Below are 23,742 nucleotides of genomic sequence, written 5' to 3' on the forward strand. Positions count from 1 at the left end.
CAAGAAAATATTTACCATCGTTACAGAAATCACAGGTCAGTCTTTACTAGTTTCAAGTTACCAAAAGTGCTACAATTCCTAATTTAAAAATAAAAGTGCTATAAAATATTATACTGTATCGTATGTACTGTAGCTTTGAATGACACCATTCATTTTAAACATACATGTTTGGTGAAATGGCAGAAAAAAAACACAATTCCACCATTATTTTGGGGGGGTTGTTTTTACAATGTTCATTGTACGTAAAAATTACCTGGAAATCGGATTCTACAGGTCAGTACAAATATGATTATATTGCATATTGATTTTGTTGCTTAATTAAAGGGAATCTCCCTGCAGTATTTTGCCATGTAATGAGAGGTAGGGGTTAAAACACTAAACTCAAAGATGTGTCACATGTCCAGCTGTGAGGTGTTGCTTGCTGAAGGTTTTATCACCTTGTGATCATTGCTTGGACTACAGAAGCTACAACAACAAGTGAGCTCTAGTCCGACTACTCCCCCTGTGATAAGTAGCTCACTATCTCTAGCAGTGTTCCCCAACAGGTCATGTTTTCAGGATATCCTTAGTATTGCACAGGTGATAATTGCATCACCTGCACAGGCAATAATTCCATCACCTGTGCAATACTAAGGAGAACCTGATAACATGACCTGTTGGTGGCTCTTGAGGACCGGAGTTGGGGAACACTGATCTATAGATTATGTACATAGGGAGCCTGGTATGGGCGGAGTTAGCATTCTCAGTAAACTAAGTGAAACATCTCTGGATTAACGGTCTCTTACCTACATCAGGCTGCTCTCACATCCCTTTAAATAAAAAACAACATTTGCTTTATACTTTTAAAACAATTGTTTAAGCTTAATTTGTATTCCTTATCACATTTTAGGTTTTGGTTTTACAGAATTCATTGTGGAAACATGATTCTTCAGGTCATTTTGTAAATAAAAATAAAAAAAATAATTAGCTTGGGTTGCCATTTTCTGAGATCTGCCATTTTTTATCCACTGAGAGAGCTATATAAGGACTTGTCTTTACCATCAAGATGACAATTTTTCAAATCTTTTTTGGTACATATGGTGTTTTGGTTGCTTTTTAATGCTTTTTACCATTTTCATTTTTCCTTTGATTAAGCTGTGTGAAGGCTTATTCTTTTGCATGGTGAGCTGCAGTTTTTGTTGATGCCAATAGGGAATAAATAATGTTTTCATTGCTTCTTATAACATTTTCTGGAGAAGGAGAGAGGAGTGTAGTGGGTCCTGGGTGCTGCAGCTGACCAAGGTTAATCCAGGTGGTCAGTATAAAAAAACTTCCAATTTACTGAAACGCGTTTTGGAGTAGAACCTACTCCTGTTCTCAGGCTTCTCCTTTACTTATGTCCCCTCTCCACTAGGTTTGAGTACAGCAGCTGGAGCAGCAGCCATGATTGGATTATACATTGCTCTTTATGCAGTTGTGCCGCTCGCAACCTGATCAGGAGAGTGTCCAACCCTCTAACTCACCTTCACCTGTTGCCCACGCTGTTACATAGAGAGTGCCTCTTGTTTTTATTGCATTTTTTGGTTACGTTTCAATTTATCTTATATTTAAACATATCATAAAAAATAATTTTATATGTTGATAGATCTGACTTTTATGGAAGCACATTCAAAATATATATATTTTTTACTTCTTTATTTTTTAATGGGGAAAAACTTTTATTTTTTTGATAAACTTTTTTACATTTTTTTAGTCTTGTTGAAGAACTTCGGAAATATCTGATTGTTCTATATACGGTACTTTAATACAAAAGTTATTTATTATATAGCCTAGATCACAGTCTTTTATGAAGCCTAGTTTGTGGCTGGTTTTCACAGGAGAGCCGACATAGAAGGTGCCCAACTGTGATGGAAACCCATTGGCAGTCTGCGATCACGGCAACGGGAACCCGATAGGCACATGAAATGACCTCCCACTCAGAGCGTGCTCAATAAATGCTGTTGTCGGAGGCTTACATTGCCAATTAAGGGGTTACCAGTGGGGATTAGAAGTTAGCCGTGACCTTTGCTGCTGAAAGTAGAGTAACATAGCCTACATTTGCTGAGTATCCTCCTATGTCTCTCCATACATAGGGAGGAGACATTGGATATAATATTACATCCAGTGTCGAGAAGGAATTATTAGACAGTTCACCTAGTCAGTACAAAGTTTATGGGGATGGAATGATCATAAATTTTATAATTTTGTACCCATATCGCATGCAAATCTCCAGTCCACATGGGGCAGCGATGCACCTCTGACAATTTTAATGCCAGCATAACTATCCAATCAACAAGCAAACTATCCAATCAGCAAGCAAACAAGCATGGGCTGATGATCATTAACAAGCCTTCCTAGGAGTGTTCCTTCGACAATTTTCGGCATGTGTAAATGAGACTCTATTGATACGCATATATCTAGTAATATGCAATTTTTGGCATCATAGTAGTTGTATCTTGTATTATTCATAATCATTTTTAATAAGTTTTGATGGAGTTTCTATTGTGCAAAAAGTGGCGACAACCAGTTGGACATCTAACTAGAAAATCTAGGCTGAGAGGCTCATAACCTCATTTCCATCATTCATAACAGTTTTATGTAGCAATGTATGGTACTTTCTTTTAGTGTGACATCCTGGAGATGTTTTTGCATTAAGCTTGGCCAAATATTTATAATACAAACACAAAGAAAGTCATTAAAGTCTCCATTAATCACTTGTAATTATAATCTAAAAAAAGAGAAAGAGTTATTGTCACAAGCTGGCGAGCAAATTTAGGAAGCAGAAACTTAATAAACGTTAAGATACAACACTTCCAATGTGGCTTTTTATTTCTTTTTAATTACAATTCCAAAAACAACTAGCTGAATGCATTCAAGGATAGACACGGTTTCATGATGGTGGTTAGAGGAGAAATTCTGCTAATTTTGGTGTTCGTTTCATGTCAGAGGATCACCAACAATTCCCCCCAAAAATTAGCTGCAGTGTCTTATAAAGGGTAAAACATGTAACCAAGTAGAGAACTTCAAAACTTGCTGCTTGGGAACAAAAATTTGATATAAAATATCTTCGCATTATGGTGAATAACTGGCTTTAATAGAAATACTTTCACACAGTAATAAAGGCAATGTGGTGGGTATTTATTGTATTTCTCATCACTCTACGACATCTGATAGTACAGGAGTTGGTAATCCTTTCTCAAGTCGATACTTTCCCAATTCTCTTCCCCTGCTGTCAAACTGTGGATATTCCCTTAATACTAAACGTTCTTGGGTACTCATAATGCATTATGAGTAATGTGGTAGATTGGCTCACTTGGCGGTACACGGAAGCAGACACGGGAACACTGCGGCTTTAGAAATGGGCTTGGTTTATTCAGGTGCAGCATAAGCCAAACTGTAACACAAAGTAAACACGGCCCTCTGGGCAAACAGCAAAAACCAGGTAGCACTAAGCACAGTCCTTATATTAGCGGGGTTCAGCCCCCTCAGGGATAGCAAGACCCATGATTCAGGCATAAACAAAACACTTCTCTGGAGTGTTCCTCTCCAGACACAGAACACTGTTGCCTTTGGAGGCCAGCTACTTAAGCCCCAGACCACATGCTGGGGTGGAGATAAGCTGGACATCCTCACACCCGCTCTATCAATGTCCACATAAAAGCCAATCCAATATGCAAATTAGCTTAAACCCTCAAAACACTTAGTATGCTGGAGGAAAAACTCTGGGTTTTAGATCACTGACAGCATTAGGCGTAGTGAAACATATCCCCCCTCCAACACTTTAGCTAGTGACTTTGTCACAGTACCTAAGTGCCTATTTAGATGCTCATTGACGATTACTGGCCAGTGTAAACATGCTGAGAATCAGACAGAAGGCTTAGAAATTATTATCAGCAGCATATTGTCCTGTGTAAATAGGTGATATGCTGAGGACAATATGATATTCCATGAGCACAGAACAAGCATAATAAGAATCATTCTGTGTGCATAGAATTGTAAATGACTGGTGTAAACATGCCAGTAAACAACCGCTGACCATCCCACATGTAGCTGATTGACGATCATTTAACAGCTTGGATTGGCATAAGGAAGTTTGGCTTGAACATGTGCTATCTGCAGTTTTACAGCGGAAGGGTATAATTATAGATACAATACATGTAAATCAGAAAATCTCAATTCTTGGAATACCATACCAATGACACACAGTTAATGCGTGAACTTTTGACACCCTAATCTTTTGATGTCAAGATGACTTTGGTTTCACAATAATCTCATTAGCATTGTTACATTCTTCTTCCATTTGTGTCTGCGGTCTCACATTTGGCTCTTTTCTCATCCTATGAAATGTCAATTCCTTCTTCACTAATATATCAGACAAAGGAAAAGGTCATTCATAACACCAGTGTTTGCAGTGAATAGGTGGTGTTTTTTTTTTCGCCTACTAACAAATATTATAATCTCATTTTTCCCCATCTGAAATGCACACAAACGCACTTACACCCCAAACGGCATATAAACGGCATATGAAAATGCTCATTCTCGATCATCTGCTGTCAATCAGAGGATGTGGTGCCGACAACAAGCATAGTCTATGAGGACAGGACAGTTTGTATCAGCAATCCAAATGTAGCTTAAAGGAAGCTATGCTCAGAGAATGATCTGTTGCTTAAATCAGGCTTTTGGGTTAAGTATATTCTTGGCAATGGTTTTCTTTCAAATATCACAATGTGTATTACAAATCTTACAATTTTGACTCTGACCACTGAGGTTCTTTTAGACTCTAACGTTCTGCTGTTTCAGGAACAATACATGTGCATAACCACAATGCATAAACTCATACCCCAACTTTTCTACAGAAGCATCTAATGATCCTGTGCAAAGGTCATTGTGAAGGGCGGGGGAGCAGGGTCAGCTGGAACATTGACTATTGTGTTGGTGGATCCTGTATTTTCAATTGTGTTCAGAGGTGTTACCCGTCATTCTAATCCTACCTCTGATAATTAAGAACCTACTGAATGCTCTTCCTGAAATGACAGGAAGTATGAGTCCAAAAATAGTCCAGGTGTCCAATGTGAAAATTGCAAGATAACTACTTTTTTAAAAAATAAAGATGGGAACATGACAAAAAAACATTTTTTTAAAATATATATATAACACAAAAACCTGATTCACACAGGTGATCATCTAATAATATCTCCCCTTCAATGCTGATTTCAATTGACAGGGCAGGAAACTATATGAATGTTTGGTCTACTAGGTATGGGGGATCCAGGTACAACTTATCCAACAGAACCTAGTCTTCAAAGTTATGCCTCTCACAATACTAAAGTTATAAAAGAGACATAGAAATATATTATCCCATTGTTGATTTTACTTTACTGGAAAATCATTTTTGAGTTCACTTGGCCCTAATGTGAAGTGTATATAAAAATGCCAACATGAAGACAAAACGAGAAAACAGGCCACAAAAACATTAACTGGACTGCACTACTACCTAAGGTGTTAGAGACGTCCTGAGGGACTTGTCTGAGGGTAATCAAACTCATATTTAACAGTTGGGATGCTAAATATTGCTTGGCGGAGAGCGAAGGTTGATGTATGAGCTAGCAGGTATTGATTACATTGTCTGTCCGCTGTTCGACCTTTCCAACACTTGCACATAAGGCCCGAGCGTCTGTGAGAACCCAAGCTGGGAGGTTTATGAAATTAGCTCCTCTAATGTGTTTAGGATTACAACCACAACTGAATCCAACTGCTTTTCTGATTACTGTCACTTCATTACTTTCCTTGGCAGTGAATTTATTTTGTGTCTCCATAATTGAGTTTCAGCAAATGTTACTTGTAAGGGCGATTTCCAATGAGATTGGACAGTCAGGTCCTCCATCTGCAGGTTGTTTCTGCAAGACGAGTGAACTTGAGCTACCCTCCCACTGAGCCTTCTTGATCACCTAACTTATGCATTTGTCACAGACAAGATATTTTCTTGGAATGTGGGATTTTTTGGAAACTTTCCAATGCACCTAGAGCTGTCTAGGATCCCGTTTGAGATACTATGCAAAATCATTTAAGCAGTACTAATAGATATTGGATAAAAACCATAGGCAATGTCTTTTCTGATGGATTTTTCAGTGTTCATTATTCTTCCTTCTTGCTCTATCCTTATAATAAGATCATTTGTAAAAGTTGTAAAAAGATCAATCTACATGCCATATACATTATTGTCAACTCTACTGGAGTACCCTAAATATGAGAACTGCAGGGAAACATGGAAATCTACTGGATGCTACCGGAACTTGCAAGAAAGCATCACTCCTGTAAGTTTTCTTGTGGGTGACACATAGCTGCTACGTCACACAGAGGTTTGGTATTGAAACGCACACTTTGAGGGCATGAAAGAGGCGCAAGGGCATAAAAATCAGGTCATGACTAAGTGAAAAATTTTCATCAATGTGTGATCAATAACTCTCTGGAATCATATTTGTAAAACTTACAATTATTGCTATACATAATGCTGTATTACAGATTTATGCATCCGTGGTACATTGCTAATCATGGTTAATGGACCTTTGATGACCTACAGCAAAAGCAGGGGTAATAGAAGTCATCTGACCATATCAATGTGAATTTAAGAGCCCATACTAAACCTCCACGTGCTTACGATTTTACACAAAAGGAACACAGTTTATTTTTAGAGTACACCTATTCCTATTTTGCACCACTTAATCCGTTCGGCAGATGGACGGATACATCTATTTTACTATTTTCAAGTACAAAAATCATGATCTGAAAATATGTAAGAACAAAAAAACATTCCAGTAATATGAAGGAATGGCTAAAGGGTGGTTTAAGAAAAATAAAAACATTTAATAAAATTCTACAAGGGTGTAACCATCTTACCAATTCTTGACCATCCTGTTGCAAAGGTAAAAAGGTGGATTCCAAAATGTTGATTTGCTCGTTACTAAGTTTCTGCCACTGTCCAATCAGTAGAATTATCAGTTGTGTTGCAGTCTTCAGCTTTATAAATGCCCGGAATAAGCCGTTCTGCAGTTCTTCGGTGGCATCTGCTATACCTATAACCTACAAAAAAAAATAGTTCTGATGATCTCATCTGTACAACTGATCACATGTGTGAGCTAGAAAACACAACAGGATCATTGGGTAGAGAATCTTTATAGAGTTCTAGAGAGGAGAAAAAAGTTAACATTGTTTTCAAGAAGAATCTACTTAATTCTGGAATGGCTTTTTTTGGCTTCTTTTTTTTCCAGAAGCGTTTTTAAAGCTGTCTTGGCCAGGTATTGAAGTGGTTTTAAAAAGGTCTTTGATACATTTTTTCTGCGAGCTTTTTGAAGGCTTTCAGCTTGATAGTGTCAAGTTTTGAACAGATTTGATAAGCAATCGTTATCCCCTTTTTTTCCTGAAATGAGATTTTCATAATCTCTTAGTAAAAAAAAAAAAGCTAGAAAACTGGTCGCATGAACAGCAAAGTGAATTTTCTATTGAAATAAATACACTGCTGAAAAAATAATAAGGGAACACTTAAAAAAAAAGAATATAACCAAGTAAATCAAAATTCTGTGAAATCAGACTGTCCACTTTGGAAGCAACACTGTTTGACAATCAATTTCACATGCTGATATGCAAATGGAATAGACAACAGATGGAAATTATTGGCAATTATCAATACACACTCAATAAAGGAGTGATTCTGCAGGTAGGGACCACAGACCACATCTCAGTACCAATGCTTTCTGGCTAATGTTTTGGTCACTTTTGAATGTTGGTTGGGCTTTCACACTCATGGTAGCATGAGACAGACTCTACAACCCATTCAAGTGGATCAGGTAGTGCAGCTCATCCAGAATGGCACATCAATGCAGCTGTGGCAAGAAGGTTTGCTGTGTCTGTCAGCATAGTGTCCAGAGGCTGGAGGGGTACAGGATACAGGCCAGTACACCAGGAGATGTGGAGGGGGCCGTGGGAGGGCAACAACCCAGCAGCAGGACCGCTACCTCAGCCTTTGTGCAAGGAGGAGCAGGAGGAGCACTGCCAAAGCCCTGCAAAATGACCTCCAGCAGGCCACAAATGTGCATGTGTCTGCACAAACGGTTAGAAACCGACTCCATGAGGATGGTCTGAGTGCCCGACGTTCACAGATGGGGGTTGTGCTCACAGCCCAACACCATGCAGGATGCTTGGCATTTGCTACAGAACACCAGGATTGGCAAATTCGCCACTGGTGCCCTGTGCTGCTTGCGACATCCTTCAGCATGACCGGTTTGGCAGTGGGTCAGTAATGGTGTGGGGTGGCATTTCTTTAGAGGGCCGCAAAGCCCTCCCATGTGCTCGCCAGAGGTAGCCTGTCTGCCATTAGGTACTGATATGAGATCCTCAGACCCATTTTGATACCTTATGCTGGAGCAGTTGGCCCTGGGTTCCTCCTAATGCAGGACAATGCCAGATCTCATGTGGTTGGAGTGTGTCAGGAGTTCCTGCAAGATGAAGGCATTGAAGCTATAGACTGGCCCGCCCGTTCCCCAGACCTGAATCCGATTGAACACATCTGGAACATCATGTCTCGCACCATCCACCAACGTCACGTCACACTACAGACTGTCCAGGAGTTGGCGGAGCGCTTTAGTCCAGGTCTGGGAGCAGATCCCTCAGGAGACCATCCGCTGCCTCCTCAGAAGCATGCCCAGGCTTTGTAGGTTGGTCATACAGGTACGTGGAGACCACACACACTACTTAGCATCATTTCCTTGTCTTGAGGCACTTCCACTGAAGTTGGATCAGCCTGTAACTTCATTTTCTACTTTGATTTTGAGCATCATTCCAACTCCAGACCTCCGTGGCATATTAGTTGTGATTTACGTTGATCATTTTTAGGTTTTATTGTTCTCAACACATTCCACGATGTAATGAATAAAGATTTACAAATGGAATATTTAATTCAGTGATATCTAGGATGTGGGATTTTAGTGTTCCCTTTATTTTTTGAGCAGTGTACAAAGAGTATTCAAAGAATAATAGAATATATTATTCCCATAGTCCTATATATAGCACGGGCTATAGTCACTTCGACATAGGATATCAACACATTTCCAAATGGTAGGTACCATGGAACAAATGAAGTGAGAAGGAAGTACCAGTAAAAACAATAATTTTATTCAGAACATGTTCTAAAAATTATAATAATTAAAAGTGAACAAAGACAAAAGGGGGAACGGAAAACCTCCAGATACCAAAGGAGGCGCACCACAGTACCACAGTCCAGTTAGACAGCTATATCCAAGACAGCAGAATTCTAAGTCATGAGGCTACAAATAGTATACCAATTAAAGACAGCTACTCAGATCTAGGTGTCATAATTATGTGTACTGGGCACAGAACCATATATCAGGTAACACTGTGTTGAAACAGGAAAGAGGGGGGGAGGGGCCATTGTGACAGCCAAAGTGTACTCAGTGTATTAGCATCAAAAGTACTATTATAAACGCTAGAGAATAAGCATGTCACTGTATGCTTAGATTAGTAGTATGCTTAAGCACAAGCCTCACTATTATAAATAGGTGATTACCTGGGAATAGTATATGTCAGGAGTCTGTGCGCACCGGGTCCGGGTGATGTGGAGGCCTCCTGCGCCCAACAAGCGCCGTTTCGCCACTAGCTTCTTCTAAATGGGGCGTGGATGGTTACATGAGTGTCAGCGGTGTTTTATATAGTATGGCTCCAGGGAGGGGGAGGTCCGTACTTGTCGGTAATAGCGCACGTCAGCAGGGCCGTCCCCCTTTAGCAAAAGGGACTTCCGGATCGGCGCTATATGACACGCAGTGGAACGCACTGCGGTCATGACAGACAGCGCCTCCGGAAGTCAGAGGGGGTGTGCCGGACCTGCGCGTGCGCAGTAGACATCGGGACCATGGGTTGGGGACATGCGCAGTGGGGGACGTACTGCCGTGACTGGAAGATGGCTGGGCGGAATAGAGTCCTAGCTAGGGGAGGAGACTGGGCGGGGTTAGGAGCTGGAAGCTGTGCCTACGAATCAAGGAGTGGACCGTGTGTAGTAACCAAGCATGGTGGTACATAGGGAGAGCGCAGGGGGGGGGGTGGTTACTAAATCAGCAGGGAGGCAGTGATATGGATATAGAGAGTCTGAGAATGATGAAATGGAGAGTGTGTAGTGACGGTATAGAGGGTGGAAAAGAATACCTGGCAGATGATAGTGACGCTGGATGATAATCAAGAATACCTGGCAGATGATAGTGACGCTGGATGATAATCCACTGTAGGACCCGGGGATTGGGTCATGCCCGGTGATAATAGGGAATGCACACAAGAAATGTGTGGTCCTGAAGTGATAATATAAAGCTGCATGTATTTGCAGGGGGGACAAAGGAGGGGAGGGGATAGGGGAAGGTGGATCGTGGGGAGTAGAATGCCTTATTCCAGGGGGAACATATTGCAGTATCCACATAGACATATTGGGTGTCTAAGGACACTCTACAAAAATTAATAAATAGTAGGTGTCAATTATAGTGACATTGGGCGGTGACATCAGCAATAAATAAAGGCAATGTTTAAAGGTTCTGTTTGTAACATAGTGATGACTGTGAAAGACAGTATATATGATTAAGTATAATACAATACATTAAAAATATATATACAAAAGTGGTAATATAAAAATGATGATATTAAGAATGTACGAAATGTAAAATAACGTGAAAATGTCTGAGAAGAAGTGGGGGAGGGTGTGCTTGTTGGCAGTGGGGGGGTTAAAAACATACGGGTTAAAAGGTGGGCCCGGGGTAGAGGCCGGGTAATGTAGGGTGGTAAGATTAACAAATAAACAAATATGGTAAGTGTATTCCGTACTGCCCATGCATAAGAAGGATCCCTACAACATGGGTCAAAACAAAAATCCACCTCATAGGCATCATCATAGTCTCACAGTTTATGCCGCAAAGGCTCCAAACAAAATGTAGAAATTTGGATAGAGTCCGTAGCTGTGGTCATGTTCCTTTATCCGTACGGAGATAATCCTGAAGAGGCTTCCCATCGTAGCTGTGGTCCATTTCATAAGGAGAGAGGGAAGGAACTCAGTGGAAACCCGGGAACACGGAGATATCCTATATGTGGGATGCTTGATCCAGGCCATCTCCCAGATATGAGGGCAGTACCGTCGAGGAGCACATAACATCATAAGAGAACAGCAGTGTGGGTAAGTCTAAAATAAATGAGGGAAGTTAGTAAAAACATATATAAAAGAAGAAATATGAACACCAATTAAAAAACACTTTAAAAACAATCCATGAGGGAAATGGTTACAAGAAGGAAATAAAGCCGAAGTTTTCGTTCAGGCCGTGAGGGGTGACTGTGTCCAGGCGATATATCCATTTACTTTCTAATTGCGCCAAGGATTTGGCCAGATACCCTCCACGAGAGCCTAAGTTAATTTGATCAATGGCTTTGAAAAGGAAGCTTTTAGGGTTGCAGTCATGGTGAGTTTTGAAATGACGGGGTATTGTTTTTAAGAGAGACAAGTCCGTGATAGTTTTAGCTTTTTCAATGTCGCGAATATGTGCACGAACCCAAATTGGAGGAAAACGCAGCATCAACTGTAAGTAATTTTCCACACAAATTATTTAGCAAATCCAAAAAATTCCCCCCTATAAACACATGCCCAGCCATCGAGGTGTTTACCAAGGTCCTAACCATGGAGATCGAAGCTCTAGCACAGAAACCATACTGGACCTCTAACCTTAAAAAAGAGGAGAAACTCGCCTTAACCCACTTACAATCTCTGAATGACGTAGTATTCAAACCAGCGGACAAAGGGGGCAATTTAGTAATTTGGCCAACTCACATGTACGAAAAACAAGCACACAAATTACTGAATGCCCCCCAATGCTATAAAAAACTACATTTCAATCCCCTCACAAAATATCAGACTGAGCTCCTGGACATAATTGAAAAAGCATTTGAAAAAGGTATTGTTACTAAAAAAATGGTGGAATCCATTCAAAAACTCCATCCCAAACTCCCCACTCTGTATTTAATCCCCAAATTACACAAAGACCCCTTGGACCCACCGGGAAGACCCATCATCTCGGGCAACGGTAGCCTATGTGAAATTATTTCGGACTTCATTGATTTTTATTTAAAACCCCTAGTCTTCACTCTACCCTCCTATATTCAGGATACAACTTCGGCCCTCCAGAAACTAAATAATCTCTGCTTGGAAAACCATATGCTAATGGTAACCGCAGACGTAGAGGCCCTCTACACTTCCATCAGACATGAGGATGGCCTCAAAGCTGTAGCATGGTACCTAGAAACCAGCAATCTGGACCTAGAACTAATTAACCTAATCTTAACCCTCTTGGAATTTGTCCTTACGCACAACACTTTCACGTTTAATAAAAATATCTACTTGCAGACACAGGGTACAGCTATGGGGGCCTCATGTGCCCCCTCATACGCAAACCTTTTCCTTGGTGCATGGGAAAGAGAAATTTTCCAAAGTGATGCCATCCCCAAAATACAGGGTATATAGGATTGGATCAGATATATCGACGATGTATGGTTTGTATGGGATGGAACTGTGGAGGACCTTCATGCATTAATGGCCAAGCTCAATAACAATAAATCCAATATTTTTCTAACCTACCAATATGGAAGAGACTTGGATTTTTTAGACATCAATATAAAAATCTCAGCAGAAGGTACAATTAATACCAACCTATACAGAAAACCTACAGCGACAAATTCCCTACTCCACGCCACTTCTTCACATCCACCGGCTACCATAAAAGGCATACCAGTTGGCCAATTCCTTCGGGCTAAAAGAATATGCTCTGAAACCTCCAATTTTGAGGATCAGGCTGCTGACCTTACAAACAGATTTCTAAACAGAGGATACAGCAAACGAAGTATCAAAAATGGTTATAGAAGAGCTAAAAACACGCCTAGAGAACAACTCCTTTATTCTGTCAAAAAGCCCCGGGAGAATAGTAATCAGGTGAGATACATCTCTACATACAACAACCGGTGGAAAGACATTAAATCAGCCTTCCAAAAACACTGGAATATTCTCATGACGGACCCAATATTACGGAAAATTCTTCCTTCCTCCCCTTCTATGGTAGCTAAAAGGAGCCGTAATTTAAGGGATCTCCTGGTACATAGCCACTATGACCCCACCCCCATACTCCCAACTCAGCCCTTTCAAAACGGTTTTTTCCCATGTGGTGGATGTAAAGCATGTCTCAATATGAGAAAAACATATTCTTTTAGTAATTCTGACGGCTCAAAAAATTTTGAAATAAGGAAACATCTCACATGCGCATCCCAGGGGGTAATCTATCACGCCACATGCCCATGCAAACTCATCTATATTGGTTTAACCACACGAGAAATGAAAATTCGGGTTCGTGAACATATTCGCGACATTGAAAAAGCTAAAACTATCACGGACTTGTCTCTCTTAAAAACAATACCCCGTCATTTCAAAACTCACCATGACTGCAACCCTAAAAGCTTCCTTTTCAAAGCCATTGATCAAATTAACTTAGGCTCTCGTGGAGGGGATCTGGCCAAATCCTTGGCGCAATTAGAAAGTAAATGGATATATCGCCTGGACACAGTCACCCCTCACGGCCTGAACGAAAACTTCGGCTTTATTTCCTTCTTGTAACCATTTCCCTCATGGATTGTTTTTAAAGTGTTTTTTAATTGGTGTTCATATTTCTTCTTTTATATATGTTTTTACTAACTTCCCTCATTTATTTTAGACTTACCCACACTGCTGTTCTCTCATGATGTTATGTGCTCCTCGACGGTACTGCCCTCATATCTGGGAGATGGCCTGGATCAAGCATCCCACATATAGGATATCTCCGTGTTCCCGGGTTTCCACTGAGTTCCTTCCCTCTCTCCTTATGAAATGGACCACAGCTACGATGGGAAGCCTCTTCAGGATTATCTCCGTACGGATAAAGGAACATGACCACAGCTACGGACTCTATCCAAATTTCTACATTTTGTTTGGAGCCTTTGCGGCATAAACTGTGAGACTATGATGATGCCTATGAGGTGGATTTTTGTTTTGACCCATGTTGTAGGGATCCTTCTTATGCATGGGCAGTACGAAATACACTTACCATATTTGTTTATTTGTTAATCTTACCACCCTACATTACCCGGCCTCTACCCCGGGCCCACCTTTTAACCCGTATGTTTTTAACATCCCCACTGCCAACAAGCACACCCTCCCCCACTTCTTCTCAGACATTTTCACGTTATTTTACATTTCGTACATTCTTAATATCATCATTTTTATATTACCACTTTTTTATATATATTTTTAATATATTGTATTATACTTAATCATATATACTGTCTTTCACAGTCATCACTATGTTACAAACAGAACCTTTAAACATCGCCTTTATTTATTGCTGATGTCACCGCCCAATGTCACTATAATTTGCACCTACTATTTATTAATTTTTGTAGAGTGTCCTTAGACACCCAATATGTCTATGTGGATACTGCAATATGTTCCCCCTGGAATAAGGCATTCTACTCCCCACGATCCACCTTCCCCTATCCCCTCCCCTCCTTTGTCCCCCCTGCAAATACATGCAGCTTTATATTATCACTTCAGGACCACACATTTCTTGTGTGCATTCCCTATTATCACCGGGCATGACCCAATCCCCGGGTCCTACAGTGGATTATCATCCAGCGTCACTATCATCTGCCAGGTATTCTTGATTATCATCCAGCGTCACTATCATCTGCCAGGTATTCTTTTCCACCCTCTATACCGTCACTACACACTCTCCATTTCATCATTCTCAGACTCTCTATATCCATATCACTGCCTCCCTGCTGATTTAGTAACCACCCCCCCCCTGCGCTCTCCCTATGTACCACCATGCTTGGTTACTACACACGGTCCACTCCATGATTCGTAGGCACAGCTTCCAGCTCCTAACCCCGCCCAGTCTCCTCCCCTAGCTAGGACTCTATTCCGCCCAGCCATCTTCCAGTCACGGCAGTACGTCCCCCACTGCGCATGTCCTCAACCCATGGTCCCGATGTCTACTGCGCACGCGCGGGTCCGGCACACCCCCTCTGACTTCCGGAGGCGCTGTCTGTCATGACCGCAGTGCGTTCCACTGCGTGTCATATAGCGCCGATCCGGAAGTCCCTTTTGCTAAAGGGGGACGGCCCTGCTGACGTGCGCTATTACCGACAAGTACGGACCTCCCCCTCCCTGGAGCCATACCATATAAAACACCGCTGACACTCATGTAACCATCCACGCCCCATTTAGAAGAAGCTAGTGGCGAAACAGCGCTTGTTGGGTGCAGGAGGCCTCCACATCACCCGGACCCGGTGCGCACAGACTCCTGACATATACTATTCCCAAGTAATCACCTATTTATAACAGTGAGGCTTGTGCTTAAGCATACTACTAATCTAAGCATACGATGACATGCTTATTCTCTAGCGTTTATAATAGTACTTTTGATGCTAATACACTGAGTACACTTTGGCTGTCACAATGGCCCCTCCCCCCCTCTTTCCTGTTTCAACACAGTGTTACCTGATATATGGTTCTGTGCGCAGTACACATAATTATGACACCTAGATCTGAGTAGCTGTCTTTAATTGGTATACTATTTGTAGCCTCATGACTTAGAATTCTGCTGTCTTGGATATAGCTGTCTAACTGGACTGTGGTACTGTGGTGCGCCTCCTTTGGTATCTGGAGGTTTTCCGTTCCCCCTTTTGTCTTTGTTCACTTTTAATTGTTATAATTTTTAGAACATGTTCTGAATAAAATTATTGTTTTTACTGGTACTTCCTTCTCACTTCATTTGTTCCATGGTACCTACCATTTGGAAATGTGTTGATAAAGAATAATAGAAGCAGTTTTTCATATTGATTTTGGAGAAAATCTGCTTAAAAATTCTCCTAAAAATGTCATGTGAACCTAGACTTGGAGTTTGGACATGTACTATGGCTGCACAAATCAGTTTTATAGAATCCATAGAATTCTATGACCTCACGTTCTGTCACCATGTTACTCCACAGTTACATGCAGACAGTAATTTTCCTTTTTTCTAACATATTCCATATAAACCAAAGTTTTCTCCAATATACCAATATATTGTTTCTTGAGGGAGAATAAAGTGTCACACAGTAGCCCATAAACAAGATTTTACATTGCAGTTCTATGGGATCCCTAGTTGAGTAATGTAAAAACTTTGTGTATCCCGTAGAAACCAATTACAATGTTTCTGCGTTGTACCATTATCACCATGACACCATTTCTTTCCAAGTAGAAACTGTGCTAACTACATGTCTAATATCATCCAATGAGAGTGCTGTTTTCATTTACTGATCCATACAAAACAACAAACCTAGTCTCACATAGCAAAAGTTACACTTTATTCCAGCGGCAGTTTGCATAAATGGCTATCAATACAGATCTGTTCTTTCTTAGCTTTCCTCTTCACTTTTACGTATCATAAGATAAGTGAAATGAGACCACCAGCTTTGAGGAAAAACAGGGATTAATGTCCTCAGGAGAGTAAAGGTACCGTCACACATAGCGACGCTGCAGCGATACCGACAACGATCCGGATCGCTGCAGCGTCGCTGTTTGGTCGCTGGAGAGCTGTCACACAGACAGCTCTCCAGCGACCAACGATCCCGAGGTCCCCGGTAACCAGGGTAAACATCGGGTAACTAAGCGCAGGGCTGCGCTTAGTAACCCGATGTTTACCCTGGTTACCAGCTTAAACGTAAAAAACAAACAAACACTACATACTTACCTACCGCTGTCTGTCCTCGGCGCTCTGCTTCTCTGGTCTGGCTGTGAGCGCCGGGCAGCCAGAAAGCAGAGCGGTGACGTCACCGCTCTGCTTTCCGGCTGACCGACGCTCACAGCCAGAGCAGGAGGAGTGCAGAGCACAGCGCTGGAGGACAGACGGCGGTAGGTAAGTATGTACTGTTTGTTTTTTTACTTTTAGGATGGTAACCAGGGTAAACATCGGGTTACTAAGCGCGGCCCTGCGCTTAGTTACCCGATGTTTACCCTGGTTACCAGCGAAGACATCGCTGAATCGGTGTCACACACGCCGATTCAGCGATGTCTACGGGGAGTCCAGCGACGAAATAAAGTTCTGGACTTTCTTCCCCGACCAGCGATCTCCCAGCAGGGGCCTGATCGCTGCTGCCTGTCACACTGGACGATATCGCTAGCGAGGACGCTGCAACGTCACGGATCGCTAGCGATATCGTCTAGTGTGACAGTACCTTTTGACCCTCACTAATGAATGGGAGTCAAGAGTCTTTCCATTTTGACTTCCTACAGAAGACCAGCCATTAAGTTTGAGTAGGAAGTGCAGGGGTGGGCACTGCAGCTCCAGCTCTCCTCCCTTTTCATCGCCAGATTCTAGCCTCCAGTCACTCACTGACAGGTCAGCCTTCGGTCAGTGACCAGCCTCCTCTGCTTAAGATCAATAGTCCGCCTTTTGCAGCATCATTGGAAAAATATTTCACAAAATGTTGAGTTCTGGAGGCAGGTCACTGAGAAAAGTCTCCTTCAGAGACCGGAGGCTGGTGGTGGGTAGGCTGGAAAAAGTCAGAGAGGCAGGGGAGCCAAGGGTGCAGTGTCCGCCCCCTGTAACATCAACTAAAACGTCAAATGCTGGAGTCCTCCAAGAAGTCAAAATAAAGTTCTAAAAGCAAGGGATGGACTGAATAAGAATTAAAAGCTCCGTGCTAACAGGAATGCCCTATCGGGAGAAGATTATGATATATGTGTCCAACCAGTGGCTGTGATGTGAACTGCAGTTGCTGAAGTTTTGCTATCATGTCACAACAATGTATTCACTTTAAACCCTTCACGACCAATGACGTATAGGTACATTATCGGTCATGTCCCTGCCTTTGATGCGGGCTCTGGGCTAAACCTGTATCTTTCTCTGCACACAACAGCTGATATGATCAGCTGTCATGTGCCTCTAACAGCTGCGGGTGGATTCACAATCCACCCATGGCTGTTAACAAGTTAAATGCCGCTGTTAGTCTCTGACAGCGGCATTTAATATGCGCTGATCCGCTATGCGTCACAAGATCTTGATTTCTGCCTCACATAGCAGTGCAGAAGCCCTGCTACATGTAGCACAAGTGATCAGAAGATTGCAGCTTCAAGTTTCCTAATGAGACTATTGAAGTCAGTAAAAAGTAAAACAGAAACTAGTTTTTAAAAAGTTAAAATCACCTCCCTTTTATCCATTCAAAATAAAACAATTAAAAATATATAAAAAATATATGTATTTGGTAGTGCAGAGTTCAAAAACACCCGATCTATCAAAATATAAAGTAAATGAATCTGATTGGTGAATGGCATAATGTGAAAAAAATCAAAATGCCAGAATTGCATTTTTTTGGCCGCCGCATTATAATAAAATGTAATGCCATGGAATAAATGGTGCTATAATAATAATAATAATAATAATAACAAGAGGCGATCAAAACATTTCTACTCCAAAAAGGTATCAATAAAAACGTCAGCTCAGGGTGCAAAAAGTAAGCCCTCATACAGCTTCAGATCCTGAAAAATGGAAACGCTACGAGTCTCGGAAAATGGTGACACAAGAAAAATGTTTTTCTTATAAAATTTGGATTTTTTTTTTCACCACATAAATAAAAAAAAAATTATACATGTTTGGTGTACTCATACTAACCTGGGGAATTATAAAATACCAGGTCAGTTTTAGCATTTAGTGAATATGGTAAATATAAAACCCAAAAAACAATTGTGGAATTTTGTGGAAAGTTTTTTTGACAATTTCACCGCACTTGGAATATTTCCCCATTTTCCAGTACACTATATGGTAAAATCAATGGTGTCATTCAAAAGTACAACTCATCCCGCAAAAAATAATCCCTCATATGGTTATACTGACTGACAAATAAAAAGTTATGGCTCTGGGAAGAAGAGGAGGAAAAAACAAAATATGGAAAATCGCCCGGGGGTGAAGGGGTTAAATCATGAGCATTTGGAGGCTTGAACAAAACTTGCGGAAAGATATGGTTGGACTCATCTGTATCTCTTTATTTCCACATTTTATAATTAGAACAATTAGATTTCATTTGATAATATTTAATAGTGTTTTCACAGGATACTTTATTTGAAAGAACAAAAATAACTACGGTATTAATATTACACGACTGCACAAAAATAGCAGAGGGGAGATCCAAAAGATAAGAGACTCCGAGGTGGGACGAAAACACTAAAGACAAATTTCCTTATGATGAGAAATATCTTCACTGAGTTTTCTTTAGACCACATAAAGAAAAAAGAGAAAAAAAATAATACTGGGAAACTAATCTGGAAATACCAAGGGCCTCTACATTTAGGCTCCAGACGAGGCATTAAATTAGTGACGGGATAACCAAATGTAACTTTTAGATACAGAAAACCAATCATTTATGTAAATTGCTTTCTACGATGTCTACTGAGAGATAGAAGGAAGGGGGTTACAGGAAAGAAGTGACACAATATACAACCCCCAAGTGGCATACAACTGATTACATATCCTTCCACTTTACAGTGAGGTATAAATGTGTGATCTGATGAGCTGTGTATACCGGAGGAATGTTTCCTATATTACAAATCTGGCATGCTTTACAAAATATATACAGCTCAAGGTAAAACAGTAATACTGTCATAAAAAGTCTGTATAAGTTATGCAGAGATTTTATTACAAGAGCTTAGAGACATCAGTCTGTCCTGGACGTACTAACATCACTAATCGCTATGCATAAAACCCTGTATATAACTCACAATGGTACAGCAGTACAACCATCAGATAAAACACTAGGTGGTGGGGAGCATATGTAACCATAGGGGGGTGCAGAAGTTACAAGCATACCAGGTCGTATGTACATTCGGCCTCCATAGTCTCTTGCCAAGTGGTCGGTAATACTAAATATTCTCTTTTGAATCTCAAACTTTGGAATATTTTAAGCCGAGTCCAAGAACATCCAAAAACAACCAGGATTTCCTACTGTTCAAGGAAATTTACCCAAGCCCTATGCTTTTCTGGCTATCAGTATGTTAACATATGTTAGACAACATAAAATGTCCTTCTACACAGCAACACAGGAAGCCACGAGAGGTGCACCAAGGGGTGTAACTGTTGGAACCGGCCACAGATATAATGGTAAAATCTATCAGCCATTTCATAGTTGATAGTGAATATTGAAGCAAGGCTATGATTTCTAAATTACCTCGATGCAAGAAGACCCCTTGAATGTACGTGCGGGTGACTTGTATTAGTAAAAACAAACACAAAACTACAATCCGTGTCAGATATTGGAGAGTTCTCTTACCTCCCAGAAACAAATAGCTCCCCTTCATAAGAGATAGCGACAACCCTGCGACATCAGGTTTAGCACACTTCTCCTGTTTATTTTTTTATTTAATGTAATGGATTATACTGTATAGTTTTATCTTTTATGTTATTGTTTTACACGAAAAACCACAATATAGGACTTCAAAAAATACATAAATATATAATAAGACAATATGTAGAAAATAGGTATAATAAAATATACCTTTATTATATGTTATTGACAAACAATGGCGCAGACAATGTGCACGTACTTGGAAGTAATAAATACCACAAAAATTAAAATACATATGTATTACAAAATATAAAAGGAAATAGTAGCGAAAAAAACGATAAAGGAAAGGGAGGGATTATCCATGGAGGAAATATACCTATAACCCAGACGTTCTCGCTCTAGAGAACCTAGAACATTACTGCATTATATGGACACCACATTTATTTCAAATAAACCAGTATAATTCTTCGCTTCCCTTGTGGGGGCGCTGCAGGAAAATTCCCCAAGAGACTACAGCTGATTGTCAGGGGACATCGACAACAAATAAAAATATTGTACAAAGCAAAAGCCAAAATGTGAAGGTGTCTGAGGACGAGCAGGTTGCATCTTGGTAGTTTGCCAGTGGTCACACAAATGAACCCATACGTGTGGGTTTTACATTCCAAAGCATTTGTCAAGATAACGTATCATTGTGCCACAATGGTCCATGCAAAGCGTATTCACAAGGCAGCCTCTAACTAAATGCTTTTGATCCCGGTAAGAATAGGATCATCTGATCTATACCTGGCTGTGCCTGAATGCTCTGCTTTGTTATCGAGAGAACTGTCTACAGCATAATATGTCCGTGTTTTGTAAGCAGTAGAATGGCGCCAGGATGACAGTGCAGCATGAAATGTCAGCGTAAACACTTTTTTTTAGTTACAATGTTTTTCATTCTTCTTACACAGCACAATCATCCTAGATGAAATTCCGGAGACCAATAGGTGCAGATGGCTTCTTGATAGCAGTACGGAAAGATTTAAAGAATCCTGAGCCACCAGCAAATGCTATCAAGTAATGCCAGGGACATTTTATAGTAGCTTATTATTGCATTTGCTGTTGTATTTTATTTATATATTATTATTTATATATTATTATTTACATACTAGATGGAGCGGGCCTCCATCTAGTATATAAATAATAATATATAAATAATATCACATCAGGAGGCCGGTAATGTCACGATGGGGGCAGGCATGCGGCGCTGTTGTTGCCTAATGGCACCCTGTGATAATCTAATGACTTTTGCATCAGGGGACTCAAGTGCTTGACGCCTTGGCTTATATGCATTGTTTGTGTTCTAGCGATGCTGTTGCTCTTGAAGAGTCTCATTTGCCCTTTGTTGTCTTCGACGTTGTGCCTTTGCTGCTTTCCGTTCATTTTCATTGGTGTACTTTTTAGGGGGAGCCATGTTGGCGTTGATATTTGCTTTTTAAAGGAGTTTTCCCACGAATAAAAGTTCATTTTAAAAATTGTCTGTGTCTGACTGTGTACCGAACATACCACAGCTCCTGGGCAGGAGAGGAAGCAAAAGACAATGCTGACATTACAGCAGGAGATCGCAGAGGATACATTTTGTGAGGTAAAATGTTTTTTAAAAACAGTCAGTGAAATATTTTACCTTACAAAATGAATCCACTGTGATCCCCTGCTGTAAGGTCAGTATTGTCTTTTGCTTCCTTCCCTGCCCAGGAGATGTGGAATGCTTCGTACACGGTCAGACACTGACAATTTTTAAAATTAACTTTCATTCGTGGGAAACCGCTTTAATGTGACCGGCTTCCTCTGCCTATAGACACGTCGCGCATCTGCCGCCGGGATCAACTGAATTATTCACTGCATCTGCACTTAATTTGCACAGGCGCAGTAAATCAGACCGCCGCCATCTTTGTGCAGACAGATAGCGACGGTCACATAAAAACTGCGCATGCACTCCTCCTGTACACAGATGGCAGCAGACAGTGAATCATTCAGCTGATCTCGGCGGTGGCGTGTTCACGACGGTGTTCCGCTGGTGGTACCACACAATAGGTTGGTACCAGCAGGAGTTTCCATATTGAGACACCCATCACTTGGGTGTCCCAATATGGCGGTCTGTGAACTTCATCCGCTTGGAATTCTGGGCTACGGTGACATCTGGACAGAACAGGAATTGAAAACATTACAAGGCAATTATATAAATAGATTATATTACTATTTATATATGATATAATTATTTATATATTACTAGATGGTGGCCCGATTCTAACGCATCGGGCATTCTAGAATATGCATGTCCACGTAGTATATTAGTCAGACACGTAGTATATCACGTAGTATATTGCCCAGCCACGTAGTATATTGCCCAGTCACGTAGTATATTGCCCAGTGACATAGTATATTGCCCAGTGACATAGTATATTGCCCAGCCACGTAGTATATTGCCTAGCCAAGTAGTATATTGCCCAGCGACGTAGCATATTGCCCAGCCATGTAGTATATTGCCCAGCTACGTAGTATATTGCTCAGTGACGTAGTATATTGCCCAGCCATGTAGTATATTGCCCAGCGACGTAGTATATTGCCCAGCCACGTAGTATATTGCCCAGTGACGCAGTATATTGGCCAGCCATGTAGTATATTGGCCAGCCACGTAGTATATTGCCCAGCCACGTAGTATATTGCCCAGCCACGTAGTATATTGCCCAGCGACGTAGTATATTGCCCAGCCACGTAGTATATTGCCCAGCCACGTAGTATATTGCCCAGCCATGTAGTATATTGCCCAGTGACATAGTATATTGCCCAGCCACGTAGTATATTGCCCAGTGACGTAGCATACAGCACAGAGACACGTAGTATAATGCCTAGCCACATATGTCACAGGTTAAAAAATAAAAAATAATCATACTCGCCTTCCGATCCGAGGGCCCGTTGTAGTTCTAACATACTCACCATACTTGTAGTTCTATCGCCTGTGCGAGGTACAGGCAGCAGCTTCCGGTCCCAGCCTGCTTGCGTAGGCGCGCAGGGCCTATGATGACGTCGCGGTCACATGACTGTGACGTCATGGCAGGTCCTGGTCGCCCAGGCGCGCAGGGCCTGTGATGACGGCGCGGTCACATGACCATGACATCACTGCAGTTCCTGCTCGCGCAGGGCCTGTGATGACGTCGCGGTCACATGACCGTGACATCACGGTAGGTCCTTCTGCCAGACGATCTGTGCCAACGGAACGTGGTGGTTGTATCGCGAGCAGCGGGAAAGGCG

General features: G+C 41.3%; 1 protein-coding gene across 4 annotated transcripts in view; it reads right to left on the minus strand.

The window, feature by feature from the left end:
• The window catches only part of BBS9 (Bardet-Biedl syndrome 9), a 521,564-nt gene that overhangs the window by 90,451 nt on the left and 407,371 nt on the right, over positions 1–23,742 (minus strand). For all 4 annotated transcript variants that reach the window (XM_069730272.1, XM_069730271.1, XM_069730270.1 and 1 more), the window contains one exon: positions 6,916–7,098. In XM_069730272.1, the coding sequence (XP_069586373.1) occupies positions 6,916–7,098 (183 nt within the window). The remainder of the gene's footprint in view (positions 1–6,915; positions 7,099–23,742) is intronic.

Source organism: Ranitomeya imitator, chromosome 6, assembly GCF_032444005.1.
Source record: "Ranitomeya imitator isolate aRanImi1 chromosome 6, aRanImi1.pri, whole genome shotgun sequence".
Taxonomy (NCBI): domain Eukaryota; kingdom Metazoa; phylum Chordata; class Amphibia; order Anura; family Dendrobatidae; genus Ranitomeya; species Ranitomeya imitator.